This window comes from Dasypus novemcinctus, chromosome 12 (genome assembly GCF_030445035.2).
Source record: "Dasypus novemcinctus isolate mDasNov1 chromosome 12, mDasNov1.1.hap2, whole genome shotgun sequence".
Classification (NCBI taxonomy): domain Eukaryota; kingdom Metazoa; phylum Chordata; class Mammalia; order Cingulata; family Dasypodidae; genus Dasypus; species Dasypus novemcinctus.
Window position 1 is genome coordinate 33,910,456 of NC_080684.1, and position 27,253 is coordinate 33,937,708.

General features: G+C 56.6%; 2 protein-coding genes and 1 long non-coding RNA gene across 3 annotated transcripts; 2 read left to right on the forward strand and 1 right to left on the reverse strand.

Moving 5' to 3' along the window:
* Nucleotides 1–399: 399 nt before the first annotated feature.
* On the reverse strand, nucleotides 400–12,715 carry LOC131280587 (uncharacterized). Its single transcript, XR_009188233.1, has 4 exons — nucleotides 12,177–12,715; nucleotides 1,963–3,046; nucleotides 1,605–1,878; nucleotides 400–991 (listed from the first exon to the last, which is right to left on the reverse strand). It is a non-coding gene; the product is annotated as an uncharacterized lncRNA (long non-coding RNA).
* On the forward strand, nucleotides 760–12,719 carry LOC101427736 (keratin, type II cytoskeletal 5-like). The gene is made up of 9 exons (XM_058308186.1): nucleotides 760–1,295; nucleotides 2,996–3,204; nucleotides 5,478–5,538; nucleotides 6,607–6,702; nucleotides 9,066–9,230; nucleotides 9,982–10,107; nucleotides 10,537–10,757; nucleotides 11,305–11,339; nucleotides 12,514–12,719. Exons 1-9 carry the CDS (start codon nucleotides 822–824, stop codon nucleotides 12,717–12,719), a joined length of 1,593 nt encoding a protein of 530 aa, XP_058164169.1. The 5' UTR covers nucleotides 760–821.
* A 3,472-nt stretch (nucleotides 12,720–16,191) lies between these two features.
* On the forward strand, nucleotides 16,192–26,926 carry KRT82 (keratin 82). Its single transcript, XM_004460953.5, has 9 exons — nucleotides 16,192–16,596; nucleotides 18,218–18,426; nucleotides 20,581–20,641; nucleotides 21,250–21,345; nucleotides 21,712–21,876; nucleotides 24,716–24,841; nucleotides 25,440–25,660; nucleotides 25,846–25,877; nucleotides 26,388–26,926. Exons 1-9 carry the CDS (start codon nucleotides 16,192–16,194, stop codon nucleotides 26,627–26,629), a joined length of 1,557 nt encoding a protein of 518 aa, XP_004461010.1. The 3' UTR covers nucleotides 26,630–26,926.
* Nucleotides 26,927–27,253: the final 327 nt, after the last annotated feature.

Genomic DNA, 27,253 nt, shown 5'->3' on the forward strand with positions numbered 1-27,253 from the left:
GGAACCCCAACTCAGCTTCTCACCCCAGACCCAGGCACCTCTCCTTTCACAGCCTGGGTTCCTGCCCAAGAGTGCAGTGACTCACAGCACATCACCTGGGTTAAAGCGTCACCCGCGGTTCACTAGCCGTGTGACCGGAACCAGGCTCCTCAACGACTCTGTGCCTCAATTTCTTCATGCAGAAAACAAGAATAATAATACCTATTCCCTGGCATCATGTGAAGGCTAAATGAGAAGATAGGTGTAAGGCATCTGTGCATAGTAGGTGCTCAGGAAGTGTTGGCGATTGTTATAACTATCACCTATCCTCACAAAGTTATTGGGAGATTTAAGTGAAATAATGCCTGTGGGTTACCTGGTACATGGTTTGGCACATATTGAATTCTCAATAAGTGGGATTCTTTTTTATTATAAATGACCAGGATGGGAAGGGCATAGCTGAACACTGGAGTTTAGAGTCCAAGCACTGGGCATAGAGTGGGGAGGAGCAGGGGAGAGGTGGTGGTGGGGTCAGCGGCGCGTGGCTGAGCGCCTCAGTGGGTGAGGGGCTCAGGGACCCAGGCCTGCCCCAAGCCAGAATCCCCAGGCCCGGTCCTGCCCTGGGCAGGGAGTTCCCCCTGGTGATTAGTGGGGCAGGAAAATGGGCCGTGGCCAGACATGCCATTGAGATGAATTCAACAGAGTGGTCTTTGATCTTCTCCAGCCAAGCCCAGTTCTCGAAAGGGATAAAAGTCAAGGCGGATTTGGGAGAGCTAGAGTTTGAAGAATCCTCATTCCTCTGGCGTTCTCGCTCCTCTGACCCTCGGGCACCAGCTCCCACCATGAACCAACGATCCTCCTCCGTCGTCATCAAGTCAGGGGGCGCCCGGAACTTCAGCGCTTCCTCAGCCAGCCTCCTCCCCGGCTCCCGGAACAGCTTCAGCTCTGTCTCCATGTGCCAGGGCGGGAAGAGCTTTGGGGGGGGTGGCTTTGGCACGAGAAGCCTCCACAGCTTTGGGGGTGGCAAAAGAATATCCATCAGTGGGGGGTACCGCTCCAGCCGGGCCAGCTTTGGGGGTGCTGGCTATGGGCTGGGTTTCGGGGGCCTGGGGTACAGAGCAGGGGGAGTCTGCAGTGGGTATGGATTGGCAGGTGGGATGATGCCTGGGGCTGGGGGCATCCATGAGGTGACCGTCAACCAGAGTCTCCTGACCCCACTCCACCTGGAGATCGATCCCTCCCTCCAGCGGGTGCGGAAAGAGGAGCGGGAGCAGATCAAGACCCTCAACAACAAGTTCGCCTCCTTCATCGACAAGGTGAGAGGCGGGCGGGCATCCCATCAAGAAAGCAGCTGGTGTACTTTCTGTACTCTTCTGAGGTCAACTGTGACTTGCTCAAGGCCCGAGATCCTGTGGCTGGATAGTGTGGTGCTGGGGTGGACTGGGCTGATTTCCCACCTCGTCGAGTTGGGAGAAGAGAAATGTCCATCCCAAGACTCAAGAGCTGTCTGAGCCACTGCAAGTACATTGCTCCTTTGATGGAGAGTCAGCATGTACTTGGCTTAGAATTAGAAAGTAAAAAGGGATGAGTTTGGAGGAAGGGGATAAAAGAATGGAAAAACTCACAAGTTCAATTCCCAGAAGTGGAGTGAGTTTCCTCCGGAGAAAACAGATATCTTCCTGGTGCTTTGGGTGTATCTGGGAACCTGAGTGGCCAGCAAGGGGTGCACTCAAAGCCTTTCACACTTCTCTTGTGGTGAGAGGAGAGCAGTGGCTTGGGCCGTAAGCTCTGCCGCTGCTTGGCTTGGAACTCCAGGGATTTCCCCTGCAGGAGAACAGAGCAGCTCCAAGGAACCCGTTTCTCAGTATCACTGTCACACCTGAGCTGGTTGTTTTTTGCCTGGGAAGAACCAATTCAAGGATCTGGGTTAGTCTCCACAGCTGGAATTTGGAAGGAAGAGTGCTAAACCAAGAGGCAACCAACCTGCATTCCAATTTTGGCACCCCTGCTGGGAGAGTCTCCTAGCTTCTCAGGCCACGGCTGGGGAAGACAGATGCGGAGCCTAAGGTCTCTTTGCAGGTCTAACAGCCCATGAAGTGCCACATTGAATGGGCCTAGATCATTGACTGTGCAGAACTAACCAGAAAGACTGCTGAGACGGTGGTCCTTAAACTGTATCACCCCAGGTCTCCCCACCTTGCTCAGTATCTGCACCAACAGGGGTGAGATTTCCAGGCTGTGAAGGGAAGAACGTGGCTCTGCTCTTCCTTGGTTCTTCCAGAGGGGGTGTGGGGAGTGAGTGGGTGTGAGAGCTGGAGGGGAGGGACGTGGAGCTGGAGGCACACTGCCATCTCCCAAGTCATGGAGGCTCTATCCCCTCAATTCTGAGACGGTATCGTTCCAGCTTCTCCCAGTGGAAGGACTTCAGGGGGAGAGTTTATGCATATTCCCAAGGCTGCTGCTCAGGCTGAGAAGGACATGGGTGTAATTCAAGAGAACCAAATGAGAAGCACCGGATCACAAGGGTGCTAGAGAGAGGAAGGAGTGTGTTTGCTAAGGCAACACAGCAAGCAACCCGTGCTATCCTTTCCAGAGCCCTGATTCTACATCTGGACCAAGCATGCACAACATGCCCAAGAAAGAAAACGGACAGTTGGATTTCCCGCCAACGGCCTTCTGCCCACCTAGTGGGAATCAAAGCCTGGCCCAGCAGTGCGATGCTAGGGTGTCCTTTTCTGATATCACCATGCCTCAGCGTGGTTTGGTGTGGTCAGATAGCTTCCAGCCCCTCTGGCCCTGGCTGCTTCTCCCCCCACCCAAACCAGTCTCACTGTGTTCACATTTGCTTGGCTCTCCACTTCCCAGGTTCCTTCCAGGCCGAGGAAGAGGAAGGCAAGCCTGCCACCTGGGCCCCGAGGTCTTGCAGGGCCTCGCTGCCCCGCTGGGGTCCTGTACGCCAGAACCTTCAGGGAGGCTGCTACATAGGAGACCCCATATTCTCTTCTCTCTGGTGCAGGTGCGGTTCCTGGAGCAGCAGAACAAAGTCCTGGAGACCAAATGGAATCTCCTGCAAGACCACAAAACCACCAAGATCAACATCGAGCCCATGTTTGAAGCCTACATCAGCAACCTGAGGCGGCAGCTGGACTGCCTGGGCGGAGAGCGCTCCAGGCTGGAGACGGAGCTGAGGAGCATGCAGGACGTGGTGGAGGACTTCAAGAACAAGTGAGTGGGGCCCGGCCTGCGGGAGCGGCAGAAGCAGGCCGCGGTCTCCAGGAGGGCCCCGCCAGCGGGCAAACGGACCCACACCTAGGGCATGGATGGAGAGTCGGGATGGGACAGGAGCAAAAGGAGAAAGAGAACTGGGGCCCCGTGGTCAAGAAGCTGAGGCCTCAGGGAGGGGCTGGGGGTAGAGATGACGATAACTGCACAGGAGCCAAGAGCTCGCTGTGCACAATGCTTTAAATGCAGCAGATGAGACAAGTGAGGCTCTGAGGTAGGAACGGGCTTATCCAAGTTGCACAAGTGGTAACTTGTGCAACCCAGTAGGCTCTCACTCTCACGTTGGCTCAACCACGTCCCATTGCTAACTTACACAGCTTTCAGGCACTCACCTGGCCAAGGGGAAGAGACGTATTTGCTGCCTTCTCCCAGGAAAACACACACACACCCCATTAAATAGAATGGTATGCTGCTGCCTATGCTATTTCTGATTTTTACCTTCCATTTTTTTGGTCCAAATGAAATAGGTAACTTGACAATGAACTTTGCTTACTAGTTATAGAATATGGTAAGAGTTCAGGCTTTAGAGTTGCACTCTCTAGCATGGTAGCCACTAGCCACATGTGGCTATTTAGATTAATTAAAATTAAATAAAATAAAAAATCCAGCTCTTCAGCTGAACTAGCCACATTTCAAATGCTACAGAGCCACATGTGGCTAGAGTGTCCTGCATTGCCAGCATGGGTACAGAGCACCTCCATCAGCACAGAAAGTTCTTTTGGACCATGCTGTGGAATCTAGTTTTAGAATCTTGGTTCAACCACTTAGTAATCAAATGACCTGAAGAGAATTATTGGGCCTCTCTAAGTCCCAGTTCCTTTCTCTGTTAAATCCAGACTTGTGTGTAAAGTACTTGGTAGGATTCCCAATGCCTGACATAGAGTAAGTTCTTAATAAGCGTCAGCTATTTTTATTGTATTTGTGATGAAGTCTACATGTGTATTGATACAGACACAGGTAAAAGAAGCCAGTGCAGATGGATAATTTATATGAACCTAAACATGGAGTCATAGTGTTTAGATCAAAGAGGGCTTCCTGGAGGAGGAGACTAAAGCTCAAGGTTGAGAAGGAGAGACAGGGGAGCTCTGTTGGAGTGTGTCCTCCTGGTGAGTTGACAGGCAATGTTTGGGCAGCAGGAGTCCAAGAGGCCAGTGCAGGACCAGGTAATGCTCGTCATCTGGCAGAGGCTCTGTACTCAGACAGTTGCATGAAATTAGGTGAAGAAAAGATGTTCAGATTTTTTAAAAAGGCAACTCGAGGAAACAACAAGGAAAACCAAATGGGTTTTCCCAGAGAACATGAGGGAAGGCTCAGTATGGAAGATTCAAGGACAGAAAGGAGCTTGCCTCAGAGCCCACTGGACCAGAGAGGCTATATGAAAGCAGGGAGGTTGCGGTTGTAGACGTAATATGTGAACATACTTCGTGGTTTTACAAGAAGAGCTCCCTGCCATTTCATAGATGTTCCCATCAGAGAGGTTAAGCAACCTGCCCAGGGTTGCTCAGCTGGTAGGTGGAGAAGCCAAGGTCGAACCTCAGCTGCCCAGCTGCGCGAGGAGGGTGGGATGCACAGAGACTCAGGAAGGTCTGGTGGGGAATGGGTCACCTGGAAAGAAGTGAAACATCCTTCCCGGAGATCAGTGAGCAGCGGTACAATGTCACGAGCACCTGAGGGCCAGGGGAGGAGAAGGGTTGCTGCCTGGGGGCAAATGAAAGAATTAGGGGAAACTTTGGGGGGGCTCCTCTCTGGCCTGAAGGTTGCTCCTTAGCCACGGTTCAGCAAGGGAACACGAGGGCATCGCGGGTGCAGGAGCCAGGCCCGAGCCTAGGGCTGGCCCCTCTTACCATTCGCTCTGTCCTCCGCTCACTGGCCTCCATTTGGGTTGGGGCAAGATCATTACAAAACACCTCGGGTGGGAAGCACGACACTGCCCTGCGGAAACCAAGGACCCGAAGCAGCAAAGCTGCGTGGAAAGGAACCCCGGAAAGACGAGGGGGCAGCGCTGAGCTGTGGCTGTCATTGAAGGGCTGGGGTTTTATTTGAGGCATGCCTGTTTGTTTTTATTCGGGGCTTTACGGGGGCAGGTTTGTAAAAAGAGGGTCTCTCTATAGCAGGCCGATCCCAGGTCTGCCCTCGGTCAGCTGCCCACCCACAGCCTCCACCTTCTGACCTCGCTCCCAGAACCCCCACTCCCGACTTCTCCATCCTTTCCACAGGTACGAAGAAGAAATCAACAAACGCACAGCGGCGGAGAACGAGTTTGTGGTGCTCAAGAAGGTGAGGCGCGGGGGATGCTCCCACCTGACCCCCGAGCAGCACCTTCGGGCAGTACAGCTGCCCCCTTGCTGGCGTCCTGACGTGCAAGGCCTTATTTAACTTGCACAGCGATATCTTGGGGGCAGGTTTTACTAAAAGTGAGAAAAACGAGGCTGGAGGTGACATTGCCCAAGGTTACCCTGGGAATCAGAAGCCAGGCGGGACCCAGATCCCCCAGTCCGTGCTGTAAATCGTTACGCTGACCCCACCCATGCACCTCATGCAGGGAGAGGCGGAGGGAAAGGGGCCTTGGCCTGAGCCTCCAGACATCAAGTCAGGCTCAGGACAGGGGGTTGGTATGGAGATCAGGAATGCAGAGTTCTGGGCCTGTCCGCTCGGCGGGGACAGGCAGAGGGAGCGCTGGAGCTAAGCTGGAGGGGGAGAATGGAGCAGGAGTATCGGGTGGGGTGGGGGGGCGGGTAGCTATGGCAGGCTTGGGGCAGAGGCTTGAGCGCCCAGAGGGAGCGGACGCCCAAGGACCCAGGCTGGCCTCGTCCTGCTCAGGTGCCGTAGGACCCTTTCCCGTTCACCCACTGAGAGCTTGCGGTGGAGGAACCCTCTCATGCCCAAGAGCAGAGGGCCTCCGGCCACGCTCACTGTCTTCGTTTGCTGGGGCTGCCTGACCACAGGCTGAGTAGCTTAAAACAACGAGAATGTGTTGTCTCACAGCCTTGGAGGCTGGAATCCAAAATCATGGTGTCGGCAGGGCCAGGCTCCCTCCGCAGCCTGTGGGTTCCGGCGTGGCAGGCCGACAGCCCACGGCATAACCCCATCTCCCCCGGCACGGGCCGTCTTCCTTCAGGGTCTGTGCCCACCTCTCCGGCCATACGGGCTTAGGGTGTGCCCCGGTCCAATTTGGCCTCCTCTTAATAACAGCATCTTCAAAGATCCTATTTCCAAATAGGATCACATTCATAAGACTCGAACATTTCTTCTCGGGGACATAATTCAACCCAAAGCTCTCAGGTCTCGGGGGCTGGTGGACCAGGAAGGAGGGCGCCCAGAACGACAGCATGCTCTGTCCCCCAGGACGTGGACGCCGCCTACATGAACAAGGTGGAGCTGGAGGCCAAGGTGGACGCCCTGACGGACGAGATCAACTTCCTGAGGGCGTTCTACGAGGCGGTAAGCAGGGCCCGGGTCCCCCGTGGGCACAGAGGCTGCTGGCTCCTTCCCTGGGCTCTGGTGGGCTCCTCGCCCTATCCCCGGCTTGTAGGTCGTGGGGCAGATGCCGCTTCCCCTCCCAAGGAAGAAAAGGAAGTTCCCTGGGGCAGCTGGTGGTCAGGGGAGGTGGCAAATTCAGCCTTGACCACCCAGACCACGCCCGTCTTTGAAGTGCGGGCGGTTTCCATAGGACCTGCTGAGCAGCCTGGCTCACCTGGCCCGCCCGAGTTTACTGGCTGCTCCTCCTAGAGCAATGCAGGATGGGGCAATTGGGCAAGTTGATGGGCAATTAATGGGCCCTCAGGTGCTTCTACAAGTACAGCACCCAGCAGCCTGGTTCTCTAGGAGGCGCATTTTTTTCTCCCCTCCCCCCACCCCCCCTGCCCCGGTTGTCTGTCCTCTGTGTCTTTTTGCTGCGTCTTCTTCTTCGTCCACTTCCGTTGTTGTCAACTGCACGGGAATCTGTGTTTCTTTTTGTTGTGCCATCTTGTTGTGTCAGCTCTCCATGTGGGGGGCGCCACTCGCAGGCTGCACTTTCTGTCGCACTGGGCGGCTCTCCTTAAGGGGCTCACTCCTTGAGCATGGGGCTCCCCTATGTGGGGGACACCCCTGCATGGCATGGCACTCCTTGCGTGCATCAGCACTGCACATGGGCCAGCTCCACACGGGTCAAGGAGGCCCGGGGTTTGAACCGCGGACCTCCCATGTGGTAGGCGGACGCCCTAACCACTGGGCCAAGTCCACTTCCCTAGGAGGCGCGTTTTTGCGGACCACCTCTGTACACCAGTGTTCTCAGGGCTGCAGGCACAGTGCTGAGCAAATACACTCAAGTTCCCGAGGCTCTGTCACTGTGGGGAGACAGGTGGCATGCACATAACCAAATCACTATACCATTCCAGGCTTGAGGGGGCAATGAAGAAAAATGACAATAGGGAGGGGTGTTAGGCAGAGGAGGGGTGACATTTGCAGAGCACCTGGAGGAACTGAGGACATGAGTCTGGAAGATATAAAGGGGCAGGTGTTCTAGCCAAGGAGGAGTAAAAGGGCGATCCCCCACCCCAGATGTGCAAAGACCCAGGAGGAAGCCCGCGTGGCCGGAGCAAAGTGAGCGATGGGGAGAATGGTAGGGTTGGCGGGGTCGAGGTGGGGCATAGGCTTGCAGGTAGGCCTGGAAAGGCCAGGTGATTTACCCATGGGTTCCACATGGCTGGTACCCAACAAAACTGGCCCTGCAGCCAGGAGTGTCTTTCGGCTTTGGGTGAGTCCGATGACCAAATCACGGGTAAAAGGCTTCCTTTTCTCTGCATATATTCACTTCAGAGCTAACAACCACCTGTGATGGCTCCTAATCCAGAATTAGCTATAGCCCTCAAGCTAGGTCAGCTACCAGAAAAAACTATCTGGAGAAAGCAAAATCACAGCAGTAAGGACAAAACAAAACCATCATTTCTTAGAGCAGGTAATGTGCAGACCAGTCATTAATAAAGATAAGAGAGCGGGAGAGGTTTTTACTTAGATTTTGGTTTTGGACTAGTGATTCTTGAACTTTAAAGGGCATCAGAAACTCCTTGGGGGTCTTGTTCAAACACAGATTCTGACTCGGCAGGCCTGGAGTGGGGCCCCAAATTGTGCGTTTCTAACAAGTTCCCGGAGGATGCTGAGGCGGGAGGATAGGGCCGCGCTGAGAACCACCGCTTTAGGTGACTCTGAAAAGGGACCACTAACAAGTTACTTGTGGGCTTACTGTTTCAAAAGCCACCTTACATGAACATTAGTTTATCTAACCCTCCCCACAATGGCATAGGCCAGTATTGCAACGATCCCCTCTGAGACCCAGAGAGGTTTTACAGCTTCCCTGGTAGAGCCAGCACAGAACGTTTCAGGCCGGGGCCCTTTTGGCTGTTTTGAGCTGATTCCCACGCCCCTCCCCTGAGAAGTAGGGAGGAGGGAAGTAGGGAAAAGGGCTGGGAAGCAGCAGCAGAGCTTCCTAACGGCGTCTGACTCAGTTTCCTCTCACAAGATTCCTTAATTTGGCATGACAGGCTGTGGGTTCTCAGAGCGTTGGACACGGGGGCACTGACAGCTCAACAAAGCACGTTCCTGAGGGTCACCTGTGCTGCTGCTCCTCGTGCAGATGAGCGGACACTAAAGAGCAGGGTCAGCTCAGTGACCTCCCCGACGTCCTCCCCAGCCCCTCGACACCAGGGTCTGTTCTGGGGAGCAGATGGCAGTCCCCAGCCCCGACGGAGGCGGGACAGGCCGTTGCAGCGCACGCACCGCCGTACACGCACCCTGCCTCAGCTCTCCCCTTGGGCCCACCGCAGGAGCTGGCTCAGCTGCAGGCCCAGATCTCGGAAACGTCTGTGGTGCTGTCCATGGATAACAACCGCTGCCTGGACCTGGACAGCATCATCGCTGAGGTCAAGGCCCAGTACGAGGACATCGCCAACCGCAGCCGGGCGGAGGCCGAGTCCTGGTACCAGACCAAGGTGAGGCATCAAACTCCAGGTCAATCAGCTCACAGAGAGCACCAACCCTGAGCCGGGCCTGGGGTCGCAGCAGCAAAGACAAGGCCCTCGTCCTCTCGGACCGCCCAGGCTGGTGGGCGGAAGGGACGGGAGCGCGGGTTTGGAACTGCCTCTGGGCCATGCTCTTGGGACCCGGGAGAGGAGGCGGGTGGCGGCGGGAGGTGGCCGGAGCTTCAGCCAGGAGGAGAGTGGACAAACTTCCAATATCCTGCAGCAGAGACAGGATGAGCTGGAGGGACCAGGAAGAGGGAGGCTGGGAGGAGGATCCAGAGAAGGGGTTGAGGGGCTGGAGGCTTTGCAAATGACCGAAAAGCACGGGCAAAAGCCACAGAATGAGATTTTCCAAGTTAGAGCAAACCCTGAGCTGAGGTGTCATGGGGGTGGTGAGAGCTGGTGCCGAGGGAAACAGATTCGAAGGTGCTAGCGGGTCTCAGAGCCGTAGGCTCCGGGACCCCTGCGTGCTGGACACTGAGTCTGTGAGGGTGACAGGCATGGGGCCGTGGGTGAGCCAAGAAAGACGGGCCACAGGGAGAAGGGGAAGGGCACAGGCATGGCGGGAGACGATACCAGGAGAGGCCCTCAGCCTCCGGGATGGATTAGGGTGGGGGCGGCGGGCAAAGGGAGGCGCCTCCAGCCATCCTCTTCTCTGGCCATGGCATCACTGCCTCCTGCTCGCCTCCCTCACCCAAGGCCTGTGTCTCCTCCCACCCAGTACGAGGAGCTGCAGCGGTCCGCCGGCCAGCATGGCGACAACCTGCGCACCACCAAGATGGAAATCTCGGAGCTGACCCGGGTGATCCAGCGGCTGCGCTCGGAGATTGATAACCTGAAGAAGCAGGTGGGGCTGAGCTCCCGGAGGCCCGCACCTGGCCCCACCAGCCCCTGCAGACAGGCGCCTGCCCAGAGTGAGCCCTTGGTGATGTAACTGTGCAGCCGGGCTCCTGCCCCAGCCAGGACGTCGGGATGCGCTTTCTGAGATCCTGCTGACATCAGTTCCCCTAGGAAAGGCATAAATGGCAAAGCTTTGACTCGCTTTGCTTACCCGCTACCCAGAGAGGTTCAGGCTTGGAGAGGACCTCAGACAACCATTTCCTCCCTCCTGATTCAATCTCAGATTATCCAGGGTGGACAAGGAACAATCTTGTCTTTAAAGATGGCAACGCCCTGACCTCCCTGCCATCAAATCCTCCTTGCAGAGGTTTACCCTAAAGCCCGCCTTTCAGTGCTTCCGCGGATGATTTCACAAACCCTGTCCTCCCCCGGGCAGTGCGCCACGCTCCAGGCGGCCATCGCTGATGCCGAGCAGCGCGGGGAGCTGGCCCTCAAGGACGCCAGGAACAAGCTGGCCGAGCTGGAGGACGCCCTGCAGAAGGCCAAGCAGGACATGGCGCGGCAGCTGAAGGAGTACCAGGAGCTGATGAACACTAAGCTGGCCCTGGACATCGAGATCGCCACCTACCGCAAGCTGCTGGAGGGCGAGGAGAGCAGGTGGGCTCCCTCCTCCTCCACCCGTGGTTCAAACGTGCCGCCAGAGTGCTCTGCAGGGTCCCAGGGGCCCTGGAGGCCCCACAGTGCTGGCCCTGGGCAGAAATCCCAATGACAGGGTTAACTTGCAGCTGCTCCCCAAGGCATCCTGCAGTCGCAGCCCCTCCCAGAGCTCCTGCTGGACCAGGGTAAGGGGCCGGGGCAGGAAGGGTCAGGGAGAGGTGGCCCGTGACCACGCCTGGGCCCCAGGGGCTCCGAGTTTGCCCAGAGCTGCTCTTCCACCGGACCTGCTCTCTTCTACCTAGTTGGCACAGGTCCATCTGCCCATTTCTCTCTCGATTTTAACTGCGTCGCTCTTCCAGATTTCGCCCCACATATTGCCATAAGCCTGCCAACGCTAAGGAGATGAGGGAATAGTTTGTTAAGCACTTAGCACCCTGCCCAGCACCTGCCAAGCACTCTGAACTGACAGCTCTTTAAGGACAAAGAATCTGGGGCCCTGTCACCGCCCAGCGGATGAAATGTCTCTTTCTCTCCTCTCCTGCAACAGGCTCACTGGGGAAGGCGTCGGAGCCGTGAATATCTGTGAGTAAATGTCTTGGGATGGCAGAAGAGCGGGAGGCGGGATGGGAGCTAACCGCGTAACTAACAAGCATTTGTGCTTGGAAATAAGCCACTGGGGTCGGGTGTCACGAGGAGTCCCCTGGGGGCTCTGTGGCCGACCCCACTCTTCTTTGGCCCCTCGTCCTGGGAGGAGCAAGGTAATGTCTCTGGTGGGACATTCCCCATAGCTAAGGGAGGAGTTGGAGGCCAGTCAGTGACGGTTCTCCTCACACTGAGATCATCCCCCAGTGACCACAGAGCCCCCAGGGCCAGCCCCGGTGGGGTCACCCACCCACAGGCACGTGCCTGCACCCCAGAAGCCGGCTCCAGAGGCTCACGGTTATGGGATGGGCATCCTCACAGAGCAGGGGTCTCCGGCCTGAATGCCAGATTTCTCAGCTAAAGCTCAGCTGGGTCGTGATCACAGGGAGTAAAATCCTTTGGGTCCCACGGGGTGGGGCCACATCAGAGAGGCCCGCCAAGCAGGGCGGTGGGGGAGCTTGACAGGACCTGGAATAAGGGTCAGGAAAGCTGCCCTGAGGGGCGGCCAAAGAGCCACCTTCTGAGGTCTGAGGCGGTGGGGAGCGCGAGCCGAGGCGATGCGCTCCCCTCGGCACCGCATCCGACCAGCGCTAAACCTGGGCCTCTGGGTGCTGTCCTGGGGGGATTCCAACACCAGGGGCAGCTTCCTCCCACGGTCCTAGGCCTCTTCCACACGGGAGCCTCTGAATCTAGGATGGCCGTGGGAGAGATGAGGAACAAGCAGCGCAGGAGCCGGAAGACTTGGTCTCCGGAGTGCGCGCCCTCGATGCCACTTACCTCCTCAGCCGCCACGTTTGTGCCTCTCCTGTGGGGACGGTCACGGTTACGGCGTCCTCTCAGGCGCCCTGTCGAGGTCAGCGCGGTCACAGCTGTGAAAGCGTTCCGAGGACCGTGATACCTGGCGCAGACGCCCAAATAAAGGCTGCGTGTGATGGGGTGGGGGCTCCGGGCCCGCCCCTCTGACTCTGGCCGAGGGTCTCCCAGAGGCTCTGGGGGAACGGAGGGGGCCTGGAGTGAGGCGCCAGGGGAGGGGGAGGCGCGGGGCGCAGGGCATCGGCCCGGGGGTCCCGAGGCAAGGCGGCGCCTGCTGACGGGCCGTCCCTTCTGTCCGCAGCCGTGGTCTCTTCCACGGGGGGCACAGGCTACGGCGGGGGCAGCGGCCTCTGCGTGGGCGCCGGCGGCTACGGCGCGGGCCTCTGCTACGCGGGCGGGAGCGGAGGCTTCAGCTCCACCAGCGGCCGCAGCGCGGCGGGCAGCAGCAGCTCCAGCGTGCGCATCATCTCCAAGACCACGTCCACCAAGAAGAGCTACAGGAGCTAGAGCGCGCCCGCCCGGCCCGCCTCCCCGCTCAGGCCCCCGCGCTTCGCAGCCCCTCGGCATTCGCAGTGGGAGGCGCCGGGAGCAGGGCGATGACCTGCGGCATCCGGGGTCACCTTGTCAAGTCCCTGTAGAGCCACGCCCCTCGCTCCTGACCTTGGAGGCCTCCAGGGTCCGCAGGCACTAGCTCCTGGGCGAGGGCCCCACGTCTTCCAGAGTAGGGGCGCAGCGGGCGCTGCTTCTCCCTGCCTAACCCACTTCCCCTGCAACCACGAGATGATCTCTCCTGCTCAGTCCTTCATGTGGCTTAAAATTGACCTTAGTGCCCCCACGAAGCAGAACGCGGTCAAGGCCAGAGTGCTCTTGTGTGTCTCTTCTCACCGCAGACACTCCTCCTTCGGGCAGGAAATGTCCCTGCCGGCCGAGCCACCTGCATTGCCTTCTCTCTTCCTTCTTTCCGGGCGCAGCCCAGGTCTCCAGCCGCCTCCCTGGACAGTGCTCATGAGCAGAATAGCTGAATGAGAAACCAACAACCTTTAAAATACGGTCAGGCTCCCGCTGGTTCACACATTGGAAAGATTTTATCAAGAATCCAAAAATTCCCCATGACTTTGGGCTACAGTAAATGAGAGTTCATAGCCACATTCCTTCAAATCTATTTCACTGAAGCCAATGTATTAAAATTACTGTCCCTTGACAGAAGTACCGGTGGTAGGGGAAGGCAGCTCAGCCCAAAACGCTTGTAACAGAAATGCTAGAAAAAGGAGTCCAAATAGCAATCGCCAGTCCAAATGAGACTCCTCCTGCAAAATAACCCTCCAGGCTCAGGACTTGCTGCTCTTGTCCCTTTGTGCTCGCCCCAGACAGCTCGTTCCTTCTCACCTTGCCCTTGCACCTGCTTCTCACCCTCATTTCTGTCCCCGTGCCTCCTCTACCAGCCTTGTTTGTCTCTCCTGTTTCATCCCTCCTCCTTTCCCCTCTCTCCTCTGTGTCTCCCGTCTTCCTCTCCCACTCTGTCCACTTGGCAGCACGGTTCGTGCTCTCTTTCGCTCCTGCCCTTTCTCGTCTCCCTCCCTCTCTGCCTTGTCTGGCTGAGGTGTTGACTGGCCTGTACCCAGTCTGGCTGGAGTGGAAGCTCTTTCACCTGTGCACCTGACTCCCTGTTGCAGGGAGGCCCCAGCCAGCAAACCTAGAGCAGAGAAGCACTTCTTCCCCTTAACATGTCACTCACCCTTTTAAGAAAAGCAGGGGTAGGGTGAGGTGGGGCAGAGGAGCGGGGTGGGCGCCAGACCTTTGTGAGGCCGCCCTGCCTGCTGTCCTTTCCCCATTCAGACGGAATCGGAATCGTTGTAAACCCTCAAATGGCCAGTCGTTTTCTCAAGACCAGGCTGCCCTGCAAGGGCGAATAAGGAACTGCTTGCCTGGCTGCCGGTGGGAACCTGGGGAGTCAACTATTTCAGAAAAAAGGTCACTCGCTCTTGGACCGCTTCAAACCCTGCTGGAGGGGCAGCCTGCTCCCTGTGCTTGCCTGTCTCCTGAAATAGCTTCAATAAAATGTCACTGAGCGCTCTGGGTCTCGGTTGAGTCTGTGCCTTATCTCACAGTCAGAGGGCAAGCTCGGAGCTGGTGGTCTCTGCTCTTCTGCCCACGATGAGACCATCCTCCACTCCTGCCCCCAAGCTCTGGTCCTGGAAACCATCCTCAATGAGGAGATGTGGCGGGGGGTGTTCGCCGTTGTCCCCGTCTGCCCAGTGAACCCTGCCTTCCAGTTCTTCCCAATATTTCACTCATTTCCTCCGGCAGGAGAGGGCTCTGAAATCTGGTCGGACTTCTTGATGTTTCCATCATGAAGCTATTCCCTGGGCTTACCTCGGGGGCATTGACTCTGGGGCATGATGGGGATCTCCTTCCCCAGGACCACCCCCATCCAACCTCTGTGTCCCCCCAGTGCCCATGGCCTCTTGTTACACCTCTCACCTCCTGAAGCCCTCATCTTCCCTCCCCCTGCCCTAGGACCCAAAGTCAAAACTATTAAAAAGGAGACAATGTGAAATGCCAAAATTAGATTGAGAATTCCCAAGGCACAAGGAACTTTTGAGTCCCAGTCTCCTGACTGGAGGTGGGAAAGCCAAAGGACAGAGAAGACACAATGCATATTGGGGGCAGACACCTGGCCCCTCACCCAAGCTTCTCTCCACCACAGCGGCGGGCACAGCACGGGGCTGATCCCAGCTTTGTCACGTGCCAGCTGCGGGACTCTGGGAAGTTGTTTCACCACACTGTTCCTCAGTCTCCTCGTGTATAAAGTAGTGACTACATCGTGCCTTCCCGTAAGAATTAAATGGGTGCAAGGTGGTCAGTGTGTCCCAGCACTTAGTGAGCACCCAATAAATGTTAGCGGCTTTATTGTGGGCTTGACTTTGACCTGGGGGAAAAATCACAGTCTGGAAGGGAATTACCAATCCCCCAGCAGAGGTTTCACTGACGGGGGTGATGAAAAGGAGGAGGGAAGGGAAATGGGGCTTTCCAGCATCTCTAAAGAGCTGTGTCTGTTACCTGGGATCTGGGGAGAAAGCCTGCATCCCACATGCACCTGGATAATTCCTGAGAACGACTGTCTGCAGAGATGTCCTCAGGCCAGAGTGCACCCTCTCTCTCTCTACCTCAGGATGGGGTGGGAAGAAAGGGAAAGGAACGGGGACGTGGTACTGCAGACCAAATGGCTGAAATCAATGCACACTTGGGGGGGGTCCCAAAGACCCTTGGGGAGAGTGCCCCTCCTTCCCCTGTCCTGAAGCACAAGGCATCTTGAGTCTCCTCCACCTCTTTTTGGCTGAAAGGGACCTGGAGAGAAGCATCTATGCCTGGAGCTCGGCTGTCTCAGGACCTGACGGGACAGGGGAAGCCGAGCCAGGACCCCTCCAGTCTGATGAGGGGCAGGGTCCAGTCTCTTCAGGGAAGCTGTTTCCACCCAAATCCCTCCCTCCAGGAACCCCTGGGATCACCTGGGAGCCCGCGGAGGACACTTGGGTCTGGAGCATCTGCAGATCAGAGGAAGCGAGCATCCTCATCCCCTAACCCCAGGCAGTCAAGATGCAGAACTTCTGTTCCGTCCCCCTCCCCTCCTATGAGAAAGCAGCCACTGTCCCTGACCCGAGGCTGAGCCACTGAATATGTCAGGCCCACCTGTCTGGTTGTCCCCTTTCATCGCCCCCACAAACAAGGAAGGAGGACAAATAGGATTTTTATGGGGCCTGCCAGCTCTAACCATTGGCTGCTTCTCTTTGCTCTTTGCTACCCTAATTATCCACCTTGGCATTTAGCAGTCCAATAACCACAGCTTATAAACCCGATTTAATGATGATTTGGGGTTTGACCCAGCTTGGCCCTCCAGCTCCCTAGCAGATAAAAGGAGGAAACAGAGCCATGACTCCATAATCGGCACTGCCTGGTCTCCCTGCCTCTCTCTTCCGCCATGCCGTGCCGTTCCCTCCAGCTGGGCTCCAGATGTGGCAGTCGGAGTTTTACCTCATGCTCAGCTGTCATTCCAAGGATGGTGGCCCACTACTCAGTGAGCAAGGGGCCATGTGGGCCGGGAAATGGCGGGGGCCTCCGAGCCCTGGGCTGCCTCGGCTCCCGGAGCCTGTGCAACGTGGGTTTCGCACGGCCCCAGATTGCCACCAGGTATGGTCTGCCTGGTTTCGGGTACCGGGCGGGAGCCCCCTGTGGGCCTTTGCCCTGCATCAGCCCCGTCACCATCAACGAGAACTTGCTGGTCCCACTGGAGTTAGAGATCGACCCGACTGTGCAGAGGGTGAAGAGGGATGAGAAGGAGCAGATCAAGTGCCTCAATAACCGCTTTGCATCCTTCATCAACAAGGTAAGAGAGTGGGGCCCAAGTGGCCCAGGGCTAAGGGACGAATGGGTTGAGAACCATTGCAGAGAACATTCCCGGCTGGTCCAGGGGAAGCAGGGAAGGACTGACAATAGAGAAACCCGGGTTGGTTCACTGACCTCGCCTGCATTCCACCACAGCAAATCGTTTCAAGGTGGTTAGAACTGGTTCAGCACAAAACATTTGTTTCCCAGTCCATTCTTTAAATATGTCATCTTTCCCTGGCTAATGTCTGATAAAATCACCATGGTTGTCTGAAGTCAGATTACTAGAGGAACTTCCAAGCAATGGTAGATACTAAAAGGAATGGCCAAGAGGCCAAGACATGCCCTTCCTAAAGAGGCTTTAAGAATCAAGCCACAGCCTGAGTGGGGCTGAGACCCTTAGGCCAGGGACGGGTGCTGGGACCCTAGAATGTACCACCAGCTTAGGCCAGGGATGAGGAGAAGGTGGGTGGTCCAAGCCAGGGACACAAGGAGGCTGTCACCAGGTCTTAGATCTGCCAACCTCAGAGCCAGCGCTCTGAAAATCTGCAGGGAAAGGATTCATGCTACCTTTAGAAGGAGCTAAACTGGCCTCCCGGCTGCCCCCAGGGCCTGTCCCCACACCCCAGGGAAGCTCTTCCCCAAGAGTTTCTGGTGATCCCGTGGTTTAGAGCAGAGTCCTGGCCTCACCTGGGGCCTCAGGGACCCTGCAGCCCTGCAGGGAAAGGAGGTGCAAGCGCAGGAAACTAAGGGGCAAGAACATGAAAGGAACTCAGTTTAGTCAAATGGGAACTGCTACACTTACAGTTTTATTTATAAAGCTTGTTAGTTTCTGGTGTAAACTTATTCCAGGAAAGCAGGCTTGCTCGTCAACAGCACACAATCACCTTCTGGAAGGGTGGGAGCCTCCCGATGATGACGTGGCTGGTGACGAGAAGTAGGACAACACTAGTTCTTCTCTAGTTTCTTGGGAGACAACGCACAATTAGGGAAAAGCACCCTGTTCCCTCTGCAAATGACTAGCCAGGTGGCTGTGGTCACTGTGCTCAGCTTCTCCTAATCTCAGTGTCCAGTCTGCAAAAGTGGAGGAGGTGGGCTAGCAGGTTTCCTTTCTATAGTGACCTTGACTTTTTTTGGACATAGCTATGCAAGATGGGGCAAAGCAGGCAAAGAGCACTTAGAGCCCAAGACAAAACCTTTGATTTGACCTTCTTCCCTTGATGACCTTGGACTGTAGTACAAGAACACCCGACTTCCAAGTATAGTGTTGCCAGCTTACATTCAGATTAAGATTTACACACACAATCCCCCCTTAGGAAGCACAGTGCGGCTTGAAGGGGCAAGATGGCTTGGTCACGGCCACAAGGCTAGATAGAGAGAGGCAGGCAGGCAGGGCTGGAATATGGGCCTGCCCTGGACCTCTTGGGGAAGTGCTCTTTCCAATACAAAATGCAGCCCCCTGAGTGGAATATGGAGGTCCTAAGACCTCCCCCCAATGGGGGAGACACAGAGACTTCCTGCTCAGGTGCCAGTCTCTGCAGAGACCCAATCTTTGCAAATTCTGGCACACTGGCAGCCGCTTGCTGGGAGAGCAAGCACGGGCCTGTTCCACTCCCCTGCAGGTGCGGTTCCTGGAGCAGCAGAACAAGCTGCTGGAGACCAAGTGGAACTTCATGCAGCAGCAGAGGGGCTGCCAGAGCAACATCGAGCCCCTCTTCGAGACCTACATCTGCGCCCTTCGGAGACAGCTGGACTGCGAGGCCGGGGACCGGGCAAGGCTGGAGTCGGAGCTCTGCAGCCTCCAGGACGTGCTGGAGGGCTACAAGAAAAAGCAAGTCTGCTCTGCTTTTCCCCACAAGGGGTAGGGTGGGCTTGGACCTCGGAGCCGACAGACCCCATCACAAACCAGCTGGGGCCCCAGGGCAAGCTACTTAAAACAATCTGGGCCTCAGTTTCCCCATCTATAAAATAGGAAGCCTAAAACCTAGTTCATTTCAGGATAACACAGGCAGAGCACCTGGTATACTGTCCTTTCAGTTTGGCACATGGTGCAATTGTGCATTCCTATCCTCATCTCCCTCCCCACTCTCCTGCCTAAGTAAGTTCCTCCTTATCGCTCTCCCTGTAAAACAAATCCTTCCACCTGCCATTTCAAGCACTCCAGGTTTCCGCCTGCTCTGCCTTATCTTACATCAATCCCCTTACAGATCTGGAACTACTTCCTATTCTCCAAACAGACCCCCATGGCTTGCTCCCTCCAAGCTTTTGCTCATGCTGCTCCTTCCTCCTGAGAAGCCCTTTCTCTGCACTTGTGCTCCCCTCGTCCAGGCTAATACAGCTCACCTTTCTCTCATCCCCTGAGCTCTGGCTTCCCACCTCCCTCTCTGCACAGCTGAAATAATCTCCCCCCTTCTCTGCAGTCCCACAGTACCCTCTCTCTCTCTCACTGTCCCAGCTCTTCATGTACCCTGCTGGACAGACCCTCCCTGAAGACAGGCGCCAGGGCTGAGGCACAGCAGGGAGGCAGTAAGCACATGTCAAGGAAGAGCCTGCGGGGAAACAGTGTCTGGTGCTTGCAAGGGTCTGAAGCCCAGATAAATTGCTTTCACTGGTCCTGCGCAGGCCGTTTCTGGGACCGGTGTGCCCTGGCAGCGCATGTTCTCTGGGGGCTGGTCTCATGGGTCAGATGCGTGTCCTATGATGAGACAAAAGAACAAGTGTGCTGAGAGCAAGGGACCTAAGGGATGCAGGCAGCAAAGTAGAGCCACGTGGGAGATGCTCGTGCCACAGGTCTCACCCCTACATGCACTCGATGCCCGATGTTGTGCTGGGTAGCGTGGGCATTACAGGAAGAGAAAGTCTGGCTCCTTCCCTCAGGATGCCCCAGTCCGGTGTACACAGGTCACCCTACCTGCATACACACACACACACAAACAACTACAATATGCACAAGCACAGCTAGAGAGGAAGAGGTAAGAGGCCCAGGAAGGCTTCCTGGGGGAGGCACCATTTGCTTAGAGTCTTGAAAGATAAGTTTCATTCCAGTGGCTTCTAACAAGAGGGGAGTCCAGGGGAGATTCTGGAAGGGGGATGCAGGAAGGGCTGTGTCAAAGGGAGAGGGGACAACTCAGACTGCGGCAGAGACGAGATGCAGCAGCAGCAATGGCTTTCTTGAGGAGTGAGTAGCAAGGTACAATACAAGATGGTTAGGAGGCATGGTTTGCAGCTCTGGATGAGTCCTTGGGTTTTAAAAGTGAGGCGCAGGAGAACAATGAGATCCAAATGGCATTTTAACAATAATAGCAAACAATAACAGTGCCAGGCACTGGCCTGCTACGGCTTTGCAGATACTAACTCATGCGATACGTGCTTTCACGACAGCCCCGTGAGGCCAGTACCAGAGTTACCCTCATTCTCCTGATGAGACTGAGGCATAGGGAGGTTGTAAGTCGCACTACTAGAAAGTGGCGGAGCTGGGATTTAGGCTCCAGCACCCATGGCTGGTACCTCAGCAGGGCTCTGCTGGAAAAAAGCTGGGTGTGGGGAAGCAACCGAGCATTCAGGGCTGAGCTTCTGAACCTAATGCTCCTTGAGGGAGCAGCTCCCGAGGCACCCTGTCTCTAGGGCCCTGCAAGCGGGTAACTGCTTCTCTGCAGCTGAAGCACCAGGTAGAGGCCAAGCTCAGAACCCTCCAGGGAGGAGGGGGCGTGGGGTCAACTGGGAATTTCAGCGACGGCAGCCAACTCTCAGAACAGCTCAGAAAAGACAGAGCTGGCTAGAAAACAACTAGATGAAATGGGCTTCCCTAGCAGCAAAACAAAGAGAAGACAGGCCTACGGCGCTGCACCAGAAGGGGCTGCTGGAGAGGGCCGCAGAGCAGCTGTGTGATTTGTACCCAAAAGGCTCCTTCCCCCGAGCCTGAAGCCAAGCCCCCTTCCAAACTCCACAGCCCCACTAAAGCTTTCTTTTCTGCCTTTCCCACCAGATACGAAGAGGAGCGCGCCCTGCGGCCTTGTGCTGAGAACGAGTTTGTGTCCTTGAAGAAGGTGAGGGGCACGTGGCGGGAGGGAGAAGAGCCCAGAGCTGGCACAGCTGGCCACAGCTCTCCCCTGGACCGTGTCCCCAGCGTCTGCAGCCCACCCCCACACACAAGGGTCTCTCAGCCCTCAGACTCCCGGGCCAGCCCCGCCGCCCCCAGGAAAGGGGGCACAGCCCCCTCCCAGCCCCTGCAAACAGGCAGTGATTGACCCGGCCTCCACCGCCCAATTCGCCGGACCAGAGGAGGTGAAGGGCTGTGCTGCGCCTGCTAGAGACGCGGCCAATCCCAAATCAAAAGCCAAACAAGAATTCTGACTTGAACTAACTCCCCAGAGATGAAAACGACGGTGATGACTCCTCAGGCAGATAGCCAGATGTTCTCACAAAGTGAGCTCTGAGAAGCCACGTACAGGGTACCTCTAAACCCCGCTCCCTCGGCCCCTGACCCCCTCAGGGTGCCAGGCTGTGGCAAGAGGTCCTGGGGCTGGGGGCCTCCGTCCTGCCTCGGTTCCCTCACTCCTTCCTGGGTCTACACGAGGGCTGAGGGCCTGCACCTGCCCCCAGCTTGCCGGGGAGGTGCCCGCAGCTTATGCTCAGTCACCGCTCTTGGCCGCAGGACGTGGACACGGCCTTCCTGGTGAAGGCTGACCTGGAGACCAACGTGGAGGCTCTGGTGCAGGAGATCGACTTCCTGAAAGGCCTGCACGAGGAGGTACCTGCGGCCATGCCGCCCACCAGGTGGCCAGCCAGGGGCCAGTTCCGTGGGGACAGTGGGTGGGAAAGCTCCCACCCGTGGGTACGTCTTGGGGCAAGCAGCCTCAGAAATGAGTGCGTAAAGAAACCAGCAGGGAGGCTCCCAGCACTGGATCTTCCAGACCTGGGCTGGGAAAGGTGGCACAGGTGCTGTGGGATTACCCGGCGAGGACAAGGAGCAAGTCACAGTGGAGGGCCCGGGCTGTAGTAAAGTCCTGCCAAAGATCTTATCCGGAGGCCAAAGCAGTTCTCCTTTATAAACCCCCTTCCCCGCCCCGTATCCTCCAAGAGCTCACTCACTGCCCCCCGGGGCCGCCTCCCCCAGGAGATCCGCCTGCTCCAGTGCCAGATCTCAGAGACGTCGGTCGTCGTGAAGATGGACAACGGCCGCTCCCTGGACGTGGACAGCATCATCGCCGAGGTCAAGGCCCAGTACGACGACATCGCTGGCCGCAGCAAAGCCGAAGCGGAGGCCTGGTACCAGCGCCAGGTGCGGCTCGGGTGGGCAAGGGAGAGGGAGGCGACCCAGATCCGCTCTTCCTGGGGAAGTGGGGTGAGGAAGGAACGAGGGCCTTGCCACGCCACAGCGACAGGGAACCCATAAACCCCGGCGCTCGTCGATTCGGCCAGGCCCCAGGCCAGCTCCCAGCAGAGCGTGTGGGAGGAGACCCCACATGGCACAGGCCTGTCATCAGCATGCCCCGGGCGCCCCCGCTTTATTTACCTGCGGACTCACCCAGGCGTTCGGGGCAGTCCCAGCCTCCAAGCCTCACTCGGTAAGTACTAATTGGTGATGATGCAGAGGGCTCTGGGCTCCCAGCGTGGGACAGCACTGGTGATTAAGGAGGCCCCAGACTTAGGTAATTAGGGGCTTTGGGAAGGCAGGTGGGTGCCTCCGAGAGCAATTCAGTTTTGCAAATATTCTCATCTTAGCCTTGCCGGCTCTGTCTGAGAAAGGCACTGAGCATTCCTTTCTTCACTCACTCACTCAATTACTCAACTACTCTTTTGTTTTTTTTAAAGATTTATTTATTTATTTGTTTCTCTCCCCTTCCCTCCCCCACCCCGGTTGTCTGTTCTCTGTGTCTATTTGCTGCATCTTCTTCTTTGTCCACTACTGTTGTTGTTAGCAGCACGGGAATCTGTGTTTCTTTTTGTTGCGTCATCTTGTTGTGTCAGCTCCCCGTGTGTATGGTGCCATTGCCTGGGCAGGCTGCACTTTCTTTCGCGCTGGGCGGCTCTCCTTACGGGGTGCACTCCTTGCGCGTGGGGCTCCCCCATGCGGGGGACACCCCTGCGTGGCACAGCACTCATTGCACGTATCACGGGCCAAGTCTGGTTCTAGAAGCTGGAAACCCCAGAGGGTATAGAGCAGACAACAATCCCTGCCTGCACATCACTTTCATTCTAGAGGCAAGAGGGGAAGACAGACAACTAGCCAGACAAGTAAGGATGATCCACGTTTAGGTGATGGTGAAAAGTGCGACAGAGGAGACAGAGTAAAGGGTAGGGAGGGCAATCGGGGGTCAGGGGAGGATGGCCTCACTGAGGTGTGGCACCAGGAGGACGTGAAGACGCTGACCATCGTTGTCCTCAAGGAGTGGGAGGGGTCCGCAACCAACCGCACTGGAATACAAGGAGCGTGAAGTAAAGCCGGAGGTCGAGCAGCCGGCTATGGGAGAGTGAGGACAGCAGCAACCAGCTGTGTCTGGAAAGGCAGGATGTTGGTCTTGGCTCTGGACCTTGAAGGACAAAGAGGTTTCAGTGAGCAGAAAACAGGGGAAGGGAGGGCCAGGCCGATGGGCGGCAGGAGCCGGGATATGGGCAGGAGAGCGTGGGAGGAGGGGAGAGCGGGCAGGTGGAGAAGGAGAGCCGGCTGGGGCCCCATCTCGGCTGGTCGCAGGGGGCCCGCGGAGCCATGCTAAGTGCGTTGCACTTTTTTCTGAAGGCAATGGGTGCCCCTGCCCAGGAAGTGCCCTAAACTTGGCTCTACCCACTTTGCGGAGAATCCTGGCCCGGAGTCAGCGGCCCGTGACTCAGGCTGTGGTTCACACGGGAGGTGGCGAGGTTTCATCCCAGCCGGTCCCGCCTCCAATTGCCCTCCTGAGACACCCGTCAATCAGCGGAGCTCGGGGAAGACAACCTCATTTTCCCATCAGACAGACAACCCTACTAGTTAGGGATTGTGAGGATCAGCAAATTTTTAAAAATAATAATTAAAACAAATTTGGTTTTTATTTTTTACTCAAATATTTGAAGCACAGAAATAGGCTCCCTAGGGAATGCCATGGTGATTTTATGATCCCGTTAGGGACCCAGGCTCCATCTAGTTTTCGACTCTGACATCCTTCACACATGCCTACATCCTCACGGTTGCCCCATAACCCCCGGTGGCTGTAATAACTCCACTCTAGCACGCTCATTCTAGGCAGGAAGTAGGAGAACATAGGGTGAAAGAAATGTGCCAGCTGAGTCATCCTCCCTTTACAGAGCTTCCTTGGAAGCCCTGATCAGCAATATCCATAGTTTTAATTGGCAAGAACTATATTGCAAGTCCTCCCTAGCTGCAAGGAATATATTCCTTTTATATTCCTGAGAAACATATTCTTTAATCCGGACTCATTGCCATCCCAAACAATTCAGGGTTTTGTTTTAAGAAGGGAAGGTAGAGATTGCAGAATCTCCCACAATAACCCAATAACAAAACAGCCCAAGAGAGGGAGAATCATAGAGTCACTCCTTGTTTTGGATTTTCTGTGTGAGGTGCTCGCATTCATTATGTGTAGAAAACCTAGAGTTGGCTGACTTTTAAATCATCTATTAAGGTAAACTGTAACACACTTACTACTCAGAAGTTGGATTCAAAGTACAAAGATTCGTTTTTTAAGTGTTAAGCAAAGGCAGGATGTAACATTGCATTTTGTTTTTGGTTGTTTTAAGGGAGAACCTGAAAACATACCGCCATGGGCAGAAGTGGTCTAACCTTGGTCCTCAGTTGAGCAGGCATCCCAGGCTAACCACAGAAACCCCTGCCGAGGTCCAGAGGGATGTCTAAAAGGGAGCGTGCCCTTGGGAGGCTCTCAGCTCTGGGGCAGAAAGAAAAGGACAAGACACAGAAAAGCTAAACACAGAGGAGGGGTTCTTGGAGGAGAATTAATTAATAAGCCTAAAGATGCAGGGCTGGGAGGTGAGGCGGGAGGATAAGCAGCCGCCCGTGTGAGGACCCCGAAATGGAAATGGGGCAGAGAAGAGATCAAGGGTAAGAGTGCAGAGAGCTGGGGAAGAGCTGGGGCAGGGAGAAAGGGGCTCTGACGTCTCCGCCCCTGCAGTACGAGGAGCTGAGGCTGACGGCCGGCAACCACTGTGACCAGCTCCGCAGCAGCAAGAACGAAATCCTGGAAATGAACAAGCTGATCCAGCGGCTGCAGCACGACATGGAGAATGTCAAAGCCCAGGTGAGAGCGGAAGACCTTGCTCTAAGAGCCCCCAAGGCTGAGCAAGCCGTCTGGACCACCTGGGGCGGGTCCCGGCTCCCCGTGGGCGCGGCTGAAGTCGGCAGACACTCGCGCTGCCTCGACGCTGACGGGTATCAGGGCGAGCAGCCTTGGAAAGAACCAGGAACCCAGTCCTGGGTGACCTGCTGTCAAGGATGAAAGAGCAAGGATGCTTCACTAGGAATAGAAAAGCTAGTGTCCGTGAGCCCTTCCAACCCAAAGACTCTGTAATTCTATGAACCCAAAATTCAAGGTGATCCTGAGGAGCTCATAAAATCAGACCCACTCTTTCCTCCCAGGCTGGTGAAGACCAGCCAGCTGTTCAAGATCCATTAGCCCCGAAGAAACTGCTCGGCCTTTGTAGGAGAAAAACCTCAGACCCCCTTGGGGTGTTATAGACAGGAAACCGGCCCTAGTTCCCTGGAGGAACCCGAAGTTACAATCTTAGGGTGAAACCCACAGCAGATTTGCACCTGACATGTAACCACCACCTTCTCTGTTCTGAGAGCCCAGGGCTCCGGGGACCCCCGGTAATGCCTCTCTACGCCCGTTCCACCAGCGCTGCAAACTCGAGGGCGCCCTAGCCCAGGCGGAGCAGCGGGGCGAGGTGGCCCTCGCCGACGCCAAGGCCAAGCTGGCGGGGCTGGAGGGCGCCCTGCAGAAGGCCAAGCAGGACATGGCCTGCCTGCTCAAGGAGTACCAGGAGGTCATGAACTCCAAGCTGGGCCTGGACGTCGAGATCGCCACCTACCGGCGCCTGCTGGAGGGCGAGGAGTGCAGGTGGGTGCAGCGAGGGAGGGGTGGTCAAGGACGGGCACCAGCTCCGTGGTTGCTGCGGCTGCTGCCCATCCCACAGTGACCCAAAACCCAGACCAGCGCCCAGGACACCAGCCCCTGGCCTAGGTGCATGGTGAGGGTAGAAGGGAAGATCAGACACCTGTATCTGCTTTTCCTCTTCCCCCCAGGCTGTGCGAAGGCATTGGGCCCGTGAATATCTGTAAGTACACAAGCCACGCCTCAAGACTTCTGGGGTCTTGGGGGCCGATCAGGCCAACTTAGACAACCCACACCAGGCCCACCCAGACCTCAGCCTGCCTCCCCCATGCCCACCCAAAGAAGAGCTCTGCCTGCCGGCAGCTCCAGGTGTGATGGAGAAGACTTCCCGCAGGGCTCTCCAGGTCTTTTGGAAGTCGGGACTAGATATGCAGAACAGTCCCAGAGCTTCAGGGACGTGAAGCAGCAAGGAGCCATACTGACTAGGGAATTTGAAGGAGGCTCTGGAAAGAGGGACGAGACAAGTAGAAAGCGAGAGAGGGTGAACTAGATACCGGGATTGGCCCTGCCAAGGTTCTGGGGAAAGAGGAGAGCCAAGCGGGACCTTCTAAGCACTTTTATCGGGCTGGAGTGGGGAGACGAGGAGGTTGGTAGCTGGGATGGAGAGGGTTGTCAAAGGTGAGGGCCTGGCCTGGCCGAGTGGGGCCCTGAGCACCCCCTCCTGTTCCCGCAGCCGTGAGCAGCTCCAAAGGTGCTGTCCTGTACGAGCCATGTGTGGTCAGCACGCCCATGCTGAGGACGGAGTACTGCCCGGGCGGCGCCAGCGTCCTCCGGAGGGGTGGGGGCTGCAGCTTCGTGGGCGCCGGCGAACTCTGTGCTCCCTGTGAGCCCCAGGGGCTGCTCGGTTGTGGGAGCGGGCGGAGCTCCAGCACGAAGCCCGGGCTTGGGGGCAGCTCCTCGGGCCACAAGTGTTAGCACCTCCACAGAGTCCAAAACCCGGGAACCAGGTCCTCAGCTCCCTGGCCACGAAACTGCACCCTCCTCCCAGCCCCTGGAGGGGATTCCCAAATCCCCACCTTCCTGTGTCCGGTCCAGGTTTCTCCTGGGTTTGCACCGGGGGCTGCCCCTCAGGTCCACCCACATCTTTCATAGTCACCTTCCACTTAGCTGTGTGCAAACCCTGAGCGGGGCCCCGGGGACAAGGGATGGTGTTCCCAGGCCTGGTGACAGCCCAGCTCTAGTGTGCCCAAGAGAATGGCCCTAGCCCCCAAGCACTGCTCTTCAGGACCAGAAGACTAGGTCACAGTTCAGCTCAGTAGATTACGGCATGGAAACTTTCCACAAGGCCAGCCTCCCCACCCCCTCAGGCCCCCCACTCTCCTTCCCTCCAGCTCTAATGCACCTAAGAGAAGTGAACTTCTTTAAAACTCACCTAAAACACGCTATTCCAAAAGGAGACATCCAAAAATCCCATCCTGAATTCCAAAGCCAACAGTCAGGATTTGGGGGTCACTCGGGACCTGCTAGGGGTCTCCTCGGCCCAAATCGAGAGGTGGTCTTTGGGCAGTAGATTTACCCGCTCAGGTCTGTTTCTAACTC